Raw genomic sequence first — 9395 nt, forward strand, 5'->3', positions numbered from 1 at the left:
TCACAGATGACATTGCCTGGGCTCTAGGCCTTCAGCTGGACTCATGTGGATCCAGGCCCTCAGCTGGATTCTTCAGGTCTCTAGTGTACAGACAGATCTCTTACACTCTTCTCCATTTGACTTTTTGAGTGAATATTCTAACTTAATCCTATAAGTTATGTGTCCTGTATTAAATCTATTCCCTTGCAAACCCTGACTACAACAGAATTTGGTACCAGAGAAGTGGGGTCATTGCTGTGACTATACCTGGCCACATGGTTCCAGAGCCTTTGGGAATGGCTTGTGGGAAGAGTTCGGAAAGGTTCAGAGATGCTGGCTGAAAAGGTAGAGCTGGAACGCCTTAGGCTGTACTGTACGGGAGAATCTGCTCAGAGCTCAGGAAACCAAAAGGCTGATAGAAATCTTGCCAGTAAAGATCAGACTCAGGAGGTTTCTGCACTGGCTGCTGGACTCCAGACCATGTGTGTTATGGGTTGGCAGAAGGTTTGTCTGCATTTTGCTCATGTCCAGAGACTTTGCCCAAGTCTGAAATTAAGGGTGGTGGACTAATTAATCTGGCAGAAGAAATTTCAAGGCAGTCTAATGTTGAGGTGGTGGCATTTTAAAAGCCCCTACTGTTAGGGGCTTTTAGTCAGATTTATGTTGAAAATCAAGAGCACTGAGCCCAGCAGAACGATTTAAAACATTTTGAATTTGGCCAGAAAGGAAGCTCCAGTAAAGTTGCAGTTTGCAAAAAATAGAGCAGAGGAGATCTTGATTGCTGAGAAGAAATAGGAGAACAGAAAAGATGGCCTGAGGGCATCACAAGAACCAGCAGAACTCTACCCTTTGCAGCCTCAAAATTTCAAAAGTAAAAGACTTTGCTTTGAGAAGAGAGCCCCAGAGCGCCATGTTCCAGAACGCCAGTGGCTTAGGGGAGTTGTACCTTGGGATCTGGCTCATAGGCACTGGACTCCTACAGCCAAGAGAGAAGGAAGCCTGGCTACTGCTCCCTCGGGCAGCAGACCTTGGCGTCATGCATCCCGCGCTGGTTTTAGGCGCACACAGAACGTAAGAGTTGTGGGGTCAGGAAGACTCCCGCCTAGATTCAGAGGAAGGCCTGAGGCCAGGCCGTGCCCCTGAGTGCAGGGCCCCACGATATTGAGTATGCCCAAAGCGGACTGTGGAGTTAGCCCCACGGTTGGCTTGTTTATAGAGGTGAGTCTGGCCAAAGCCTACGTGCCAAGGTCAGAGTAACTCGCTCCCAAATTCCACTCCCACAACTAAACCTTCAGACTAGAAGGACGATGTTCTATTTACAATTTTTGTCTATTCTGCTCCTAATTTTGTTTTTGGGGGTTGGTTTTTTTTTTTTTGGTACCAGAGATCGAACTCAGGACCTTGCGCTTGCAAGGCAGGCGCCAGAACCACTGAGCTAAATCCCTGGCCCATTCTGCTCCTAATTTGAGAATGCTTTGTCTTGTCCTTTATGAGCCTTGTTTACGTTAATTTCCGTAGAAACCACGCGTTGCCTTTACCCCAATGGATCACCAATAAAAGTCAGTGCCTGGGACTGGCCAGGGCCTTTGTTGGTTGCCCCAGCATTGGTCATCCTGGCACCCCACTTTCTCTCTCTTAGTTCTGTCTCCTAGGGTATTCTTTTTCTCAGGCCTGCGTCCTATACTGGGCAGGTGGGGACTGGAACCTGACTACAGGGGTCTCCAGCACCTGGGAGTGCACTTATTGAAGCTGTGAGTGTGAAGCCGAAGGTGCAGTGGAGACCCCAGAAAGTTGGAGAAGCCGGGAACGTGGATTGTCCAAGTACAGCTGCAAGGAGGGAGCAGAGCCAGCCCAAAAGAGAAGCTGTGGGAGCTGCAACCACTCAAGATGCTGTAGGGGCAGAGCCACCAAAGCCCTTTGGAGTCCACAATTTCCCACAGACTTCCCAGGATGCTGGAAGTGGAACTGTGGGTTTAATATTAGCGCTGCTGGATTTTGGACTTGCTTTGGTCTCGTTCCTTTGTATCCTCCTGTTTGTAACTTTTGGAATGGAAATGTCTACCTTGTGCCATTAAATGTTGAAAGTGTTTAACTTTCTTTTCTTTTCATTTCTGTAGGGGCTCCCAGCTAAGAGTCTGCCTTAAATCTCAGAGGAGACTTGGGGACTTGGACTTTCAGCAATGCTGAAACTGTTGGGACTTTGGCATCTCTTGGAGAGGGACTAAATGCCTTTGCATAAAGGGTTGTGCCCAAGTCTTTGGGGAGCCAGGGGAAGAATGCTATGGGTGTGTCTCGATGTCTTCCCAAAGCCTCACAGTCATACGTGAGACGTTTTTTGAGGTGGCTGAATCTAGAGTATGTGACGCTGGGAATGATTCATGCTGCACTGCTAGGCTCAAGGGCATTAGGGTTAAGAGTGTGACTGCTACCACCCTAAGGAGTCCGAATAAGACATGAGACGGAAAGAGCTGTGGCCGCCCCTTGTTGCTTTTGCTGTCTTCTCCCGCCATGAACTGTTGCCCTTCTGCCATGTGTGTCCTGCCTTGGGGCCAGCCGATCGTGGGCTGAAGCCTCTACAAACTAAGTAAACCTTTCCCCATTTAACTCTGAGCGTCGAGTATTTTGTCTCAGCAATGAGAAAAGTAACTAAGACACCACTGATTCAGGGCGGCATAGCAGTACCTAGCAGACACAGGACAGGCCTTTCGCTTTTAAATGGGGAAGTTCTTGTCCCGAGGAGGTGGGAAGGGAAGGCCAGGGGAACACCTTGCCAACCAGCCCATTTTGCCAAGGCAGCCCAGTTCCAGAAGACTGAGGGTGTGTGAATGTGCTGGTGCACCTTTGGGAACTCGTAAACTTGGGGTGCACTGCTCCCCTTTCACAACCCCTAATGCAAAGCTCTGCAGGCTGAGTTTCCTGCCATGTTCCCTCTGGCAAAAGCAGGGGAGAAACAGCCTGCACTGTCCCTCCAGTGCCATGGCCACGTTTCCTTTCCCCTCGGCCTCCCACATCCTCCTCCCTGCCCACGACTTCGTGGGGTGCTGCGGAGGCATCAGGGCAGCGGTGCTAGTGGCCCTGCTTGCAGAAGCTCAGTGAGAACTAAATGAGACCTCCTGCTCATGGACGTTGGTGATGAGGCTCAGTCTGCATTGTGAGGGCCTGGACAGGGTGGCACGTGGCCTCAGGCCCATCGTGGAGCAGGAGGGGAAGCGCTGCTGGTCCAGGAATGGCAGCAGCTCCCGGGATTCAGGACCTGCAGCTTCCATCTTGCTCCACCTTTGGGGTCTCTCTCCCGGCCTCAACGTCCAGGGCAAAGACCACCAAGGCAGAAGATGTTTCCAGGGAGTGCGACGGGTTTAAGGAGCATCACAAAGGGACCAGATGAGGGGTGCAAACTCCAAATCCAGCCTTTATTGACACTGTTTCAGTGGCTGAGCAGGGGGAAGCACTCAGCCCTGCTTAGCTCATTCCCAGACAAAGGCAGCTGGAGGGGAGTCCCCGACGGTGCCCCCAGGAAGGGCTGAGAAGGACAAGGTCTCTGCTGCTGCCGCCAGGAATGGGGAGACGGGTCACCAAGCTTGCCTCTGGGATCAGGACAGACCCAGAAGCAGGCAGGGACCAGACAGGAAGGGGGAGTGGACTGAACAAGGGAGGAAACTGGGGTCCGCATCAGCACTGAGGTCTGAGAGCCCTGGGGTCTGCGACTCCAGGGACTGAGACCCAAAGGAAGCACCTCCAGACCGGGACACTCACAAGGGACCCTGGCCTCTCCCCTCCACTGCTCAGCAAGGATCAGAAGTCCAGAGGGAGAAGGGAGGAAGGGGTGGAAAGGCCACAGGGCTGAAGAGGGAGGCTGGGACGAGCATCAGGCCGGCAGGGCCGGGCCTTTAGCTCTGCTGCTCCTGCTCTCGGATGAGGTTGGCAATGGGGCTGCTGATACCACCTATCAGAGCCCAGTACTCGTCGAAGCTGATGCGCCCATCGTGGTTGGCGTCCAGGTCCTGGATGAGCTTGTCAGCCGCCTTCCGGTTTCCCGTGTCCTGCAGGGGAGCCAGAGGTCAGCAATACCGAGGGCAGCAGCCCCAGCGAGCCCCAGAGGACCAACGCAGAGCCCGAGGATGGAGCCGGGGCAGCTGCGTCCTGGGAAAGGCAAACAGCCCTCACTGGCCCAGCCTGGGCCCCGAGAAGACAGGCCTGCAGGGCAAGAAGGGAGTCCTGGGGTGGGAGTGACAGGAGGGACACGGGCAGAGGCCTGGGCAGGAAGAGCACCCAGAGAGGGCGGAAGGGGACAGCCAGGCCTGCGGGCGGGGCCCACCGTCAGCATGTGGCTCAGCTCTTTCTGCAGCATTTTTCGGAAGCTGCTCTTGCTTATCTTGTTCTTGACCAGGCTGTGCTTAGACACGTATTTGTAGAAGTTCTCCACCAGGACGACGATGGCCTTCTCCAGCTCCGTGTAGCAATCTGCCATCTCCACCTTCAGCTGCTCCCTGGCCTGGGCATCATGAGGAGGGCGATGAGAAGAGACCCCACAGGCCGGGCGGACCCGCGTCCACCCTCGGGCCCTCGGCACACCCAGGACAGCCCACAGGGGTGCGGGGGTGGCCCTGGAATGACAGCTATGTGGTTTCCTTAATCCAGATGCTCCCCAGCTTGACTGCCTGGACGGGTTCTCCAGGTCCTTCCCCAGCCCGGGGCTCTGGACTGCACTGCTGGCTCCCATGGGAAGAGGAGGAGGGGACTGCCTGGCCCTGCCTGCTGATTGCACCTAGCCTGGACACCCAGGGCCCCGGGCAGGCACAGCTAGGAACAGCTGTCCCGAGGCAGAGGGGTCAAGGCAGTGGGGCTCGGTCTCCGAACCCCAGGATTGCAGAGACCCAGCCCCAGGTAACACAGCAGGAAATAAGGGCCTGGGAGAACCCCAAGCAGCCGATCCTGGGGCCTGGGCCATGGCTGCCCCTCTCCAGGGAGGGACAAGGCCCTGACCATCAGCTGAGACTCTGTCCACAACACCCACACCCTGCTGGCCTCCCCTCCCTTGAGAGAGACAGCAGGACACAGGACACCCTCGCTCCATTACCTAAGGAAGAGCCAGGCCCGGTTCTGCCACAGCTGGAGACAGACCCTGGACACAGCAGCTGCCACTCGTGTAACCCTCTAACCCAGAACAAAAGGCACTCGCATTCCAAGTGGATACGGCTTCCAAATGACAGGATATGAGGGGAACAGGCGGATCTACTGTGTGAGTCACCGCCCATGCCCAGAGCCCCCCCAAGTCAACCCGGGCAAATCAGACTCCCCTTCCGCCCTCAAGCCAAGGAATAAGCTCCGGCTGCCTTCGCCCAGCAAGGGGAGCTGGACACCAGGGACACAGCTGCCCGCCACACAGGCCTGCACATGCACGCTCTGATGTGGGAGCGAGATCCCTTGCCAGGCCCTGCTGCCAACTCCTGCCCCTGCCACCTGCCTTCCACTGCCCTCCGAGGTCATTCCTACTGCCATGCCCGGTGCTGTGCCCACTCCACCCAGCAGAAACCAGTTCATGGCCCTGGCCCTGCCCCAACCATGCCTCTGACAGGAAGGCGGCCTTGACCCCTGCCATTGCGCACTCCTCTCCGGCTCGACAGACAAGTCTGTCTGCACCACGGCAGCACCTGCTGGGGCCACCGCATTTTCTGCACCAATGGCCAAGCTCATGGACTTGGGGCCACCTCTAAGTCCTGCATGTTCAACTGCCTTCCTTTTCCTCTCTGGGTCTCCCCCACCCCATGCTGCTTGGCTCAGGGCTATGCTTAAGGGAGATGTTCTAGAAATATTCCACCTCCTTTCAGCCCTAACACCAGTCCTTGACCACTTTTCTAAGCTTTTTCTCTTACAGAGCTTTTCCCTGGAGGACATATGAGACGCGGAGGAAGCAGATGGGCCAGGATGCAAAAAGGAAGACACTGAAGAGGGACAGGGGTCAGGCTAGGGACTCTGCCGGAAAACCCTGCCCTCCTGCCCCTCAGCCGCCTGACCACTCTGCTCTGTGACTGGAAGGATGGCACAACACCAGGACTGCCAGGAACCATAATCTTTCCGTGCTCTTTATTTGTAACTATGTGGTTCAATTTTTGTGCCTTGTCAGACATCCATGCAGATTTTCTAACTTTAACAGATAAGGAAGGAAAACAATTTAGCCCATGATCTATCTGCTCTGCTATCCTGAAGGGGCAGAGAGTGGCCCAGGCCCGAGACCAGCCCTTCTGGTGATTCGGGAAACTGCCCATTTCGGGAGGGACCGCACCAAGCCTGTTCCCCACCAAGCCTTGGGAGAGGGAGAGTGTGCAGACCTCTCCCGCTTAACCTCCCAGGCCTCTTCCTGCAGAGAGGGATCCTGTGGGGACAGGAAAAGAAGAAAGAGAAAACGGGTGTTTTGAGTGAGGCACCTCTGCTCCCCTGCCCTGCCTGGCCTCTGGACACACAGAGCCTGAAGCCAGCTCGGCAGCCAGCCCTCGGGAGGGCTGGGTTTCCCCAAGATGCTGTGTCAGTGTCCCTGGTCTTCCTTCCCCAGGCACTCGCTCCCAGGAATCTGCCCCCACCTGCTCCTTGTAGAGTGGACAGCACCTCGATAACCATTGGCAGCAGGGCTTCTGCAGAGGATTTTCTGAAGGCAGGCAGGTGTCATGACTCTCCTTCTCCATCCTGCCCTGGAAGCCGGGAGCCTGGCTCTGCCACCCCACCAGCACACCTGGCCCTCCAGCCGCCCCACCCTCAGGCCTGGGGGTCCAGGGCATGCAGGAGGGCAGGTGTGCTGCCCATGAGCCCCGACCCAGGCAAGACCAGGTCAGTCGTGCTTCGGTCTGCCACCAGCAGAGCTGGGCCTGAGAATCGGGGTGGGGGCAGTGTGAGCAGCACCCACTGGAGCCTTGCAGCAAGGGGCAGTGGTCGGCTGTCCTCGGAGGGACCGCTTCCCCAGTCCCCACCCCTCCCCACGTTCCGTCCGCTCCTGGGGCTGACCCATCACTGAGCAAGAGGCGGCTGCTCCCCACCCCAAGAGCCAAGCTTGCTGACTGCTCCAGCAGCCCGAGTTGCCCCGCCACCATGCCCTGGTCCCACCCAGCGAGGCCTCCCCTCACACCCCCGGCTCTGGCTCCCACCCGCGCCCATGCCCGCTGACAGTGTGCACCTGGACCTCGCGACCCCCTCGAAGTGCACCTCCTCTTCCCACCGCACAAGTGTCTCTCCCCGGACGTGCCCCTAGACTCCCATTCCCCCTAGTCGCTGTCCTCGCTAGAGCCGAGCCCCCTCCAGACTTAAATTTGGCATTCTCTGTGCTGTTCTACCTCAAGTCCATTCGCTCATTATCCACCATTCATTTGCTTACACAGCCTTTCCCGAATCATTTACGCACTCATTCGATCCTTCACCCTCTCCTCTCTTCATTCCGCCACTGCACTCTTCACTCCCTCGCCTGTCCCAGCTGCCTCCAACACACAGGAAGCTATGATCTGAGCTGGGCTGGCAATGCGCGCTCGAGCCTGTTTCAGAGGAATCAAAGCCTCAACTGGCTGGCTCTCTGCTCCTCCGTGCGCTTTGGTTTGCTTGTTCATTCATTTGGTTGGTTGGGTAACTGGTTGGCTTGATAGCTGCTCGGTTGGTTTTTGTTTTGTTTTGTTTGTTTTTGGTACCAGGGCTCAAACTCAGGAGCTTGCACTCAAGAGGCAGGGGCGGCGCCACTGAGCTCCATCCCCGAGGGTTGGTTTGGTTTGTGGGACAGGATCTTGCTGTGTAACTCAGCCTGCGTTGAACTCTCCCTCCTGCCTCAGCCTCCCAGGTGCTGGGCGGACGAGTGCGCACCGCCACACCCAGCTCCTCCCAGCTTTTCCCAGTTGCATAAGGCTGATTGTTCGCACAGGTGCCCCTGCCTCGCCCCCCCACCGCCACCTTGCAGGACTCGGTTCCTCAAGCGCATGCCGAGCACGAGGCGCGAGCTCTCCGTTCCTTAGCCCCTGTGTGAACCACCCATCCACCTAGCACCCTCTTTCGCTTTTGGAACAGGAGGTGGATTCCTCTGAAATTTTGTCCAGACAAGTGAAATTGGAGGAGTTTGGGGTGGGGAGATACACCCGCACACACGACTACTGCCAGCCTGACCGACACTCAGCGCTTCACCGGTCCGTGAGGAAAGGTTGGCCCCACGTCACCGGCTCCCAGGGGCTGGACAGAGGAAGGATCACATAAAGCAAGTGGCTCCCAGAAAAGGCAACGCAAGTCCAGCAAGGACCTGCCTGCTGCTGAGGTGGAGAAGCCACCAGTTCCAGGCCCAGGCCTCCCGCCCCCTCTGCCTCTTCCAGGGAGCCCCTCCCACGGAACAGCTCTTTGGCACAGCGGGGCCCGTGTCTGATCTGCCTGGGCCTCAGTAGAAGAGGCCACCTCAGCCCTGCCTCCTCTCTCAGGCGCCCTGGACCCACTTGGCTCCTCCGGGACCTCGTTACTCCCCGGGACTCTGCTCCTGGGGCCCGGTGAGGCCTGTGCCGGGGTCTGGGCAGCCCTGAGCCCCGCCAACCCACGCTTGCCCTTTTCCGTCTGGGAAGGATCCGCAGCTGTGGGCCGGCTCCGTCGCGCTCTCCCACTGCCCAGGGCCTGCCTGCCCCCCGCCGCCCAGACAGGGTCCTGCCACCTATCCCCTCCTCTGGAAGCTCCACCCAGGCCCCAGGCCCACACTCCCCATTCCCAAACCGGCCTTGGGAGAAAGTTAATGATTAGCAAAATCTTCCTGTCCCCAGTCCCCTCCCCGCCGCTCTCCGGGCCTCCCCCGACCTCCCAGGCCGGGCCTGGGGTGCTCACCAGCCTCCTGGGCCACCTCCTGTCCAGCAGAGCTCTGGGGTCCGGGCTCTGCGCTGCCAAGCAGCTCCACAGCTCAGCCCAGCGCACTCCTCCCCAGCTGCCTCCCAGGCTCCGTCCCACTCCCTCTCGGGCCTGCCCGGCTGAGCTGGCTGGATGAGGAGGTAGTGACTGAGCTCCCTCTCCGCTTGGCCCTGGGGTTGGGCCCTTATTAAAGGGATACACACCTTTTTGAGCACCCTTCTACCCCCACACCAGACTGAGCGGAGGAAGCTGGACCTCCCTGGCTCCACCCTCCTAACCCCTCAGGCGCTGAGCAGAACCTGACTCAGGTGGAGGAAGAAGGGAAGGACTGTCACCTGTCCTTCTCACCTGGGTCACTGGAAGGCCAGTTTCAAGGGCCCCCAACAGACAAGTTCAGTCAGCATTCCAGGCCAGCCTAGCTGACCACAGAAACTTCCTAGCCATTGGGATTTGAGGCTGGTTTGATTTGAGCCGTCCTGATTTCTGTGGACACCCTGGGACTGGAGGCTGGCTCTGGTCTCACCTCTCCAGTTCAGCCCAACCTGAGCTCCCTGAGACCTATCCCCTCG

General features: G+C 57.6%; 1 protein-coding gene across 3 annotated transcripts; it reads right to left on the minus strand.

Moving 5' to 3' along the window:
* Positions 1-3361: 3361 nt before the first annotated feature.
* S100a16 (S100 calcium binding protein A16) lies at positions 3362-9013 on the minus strand. Of its 3 annotated transcripts, none has more exons than XM_004871437.4 (3): positions 8806-9013; positions 4295-4471; positions 3362-4019 (listed from the first exon to the last, which is right to left on the minus strand). In XM_004871437.4, the coding sequence occupies exons 2-3, from the start codon at positions 4445-4447 to the stop codon at positions 3867-3869; spliced, it is 306 nt and encodes a 101-aa protein (XP_004871494.1). In that variant the 5' UTR covers positions 4448-4471; positions 8806-9013; the 3' UTR covers positions 3362-3866. The 3 variants fall into 3 exon arrangements, with proteins under 3 accessions (XP_004871494.1, XP_087059660.1, XP_004871496.1); XM_087203534.1 differs by lacking the exon at positions 8806-9013 and adding an exon at positions 8535-8667; XM_004871439.4 differs by lacking the exon at positions 8806-9013 and adding an exon at positions 5057-5209.
* Positions 9014-9395: the final 382 nt, after the last annotated feature.

Source organism: Heterocephalus glaber, unplaced genomic scaffold, assembly GCF_053883595.1.
Source record: "Heterocephalus glaber isolate CG9 unplaced genomic scaffold, H.glaber_assembly_v1.0 deba00001795, whole genome shotgun sequence".
Lineage (NCBI taxonomy): Eukaryota > Metazoa > Chordata > Mammalia > Rodentia > Bathyergidae > Heterocephalus > Heterocephalus glaber.

Coding starts and splice junctions, on each gene's coding strand:
- S100a16 (XM_004871437.4), bottom strand. CDS start 4,447: ATGGCAGATTGCTACACGGAGCTGGAGAAGGCCATCGTCGTCCTGGTG. Junction 4,020..4,294: donor AGCTGAGCCACATGCTGACG/GTGGGCCCCGCC, acceptor GCTCCCCTGCAG/GACACGGGAAACCGGAAGGC.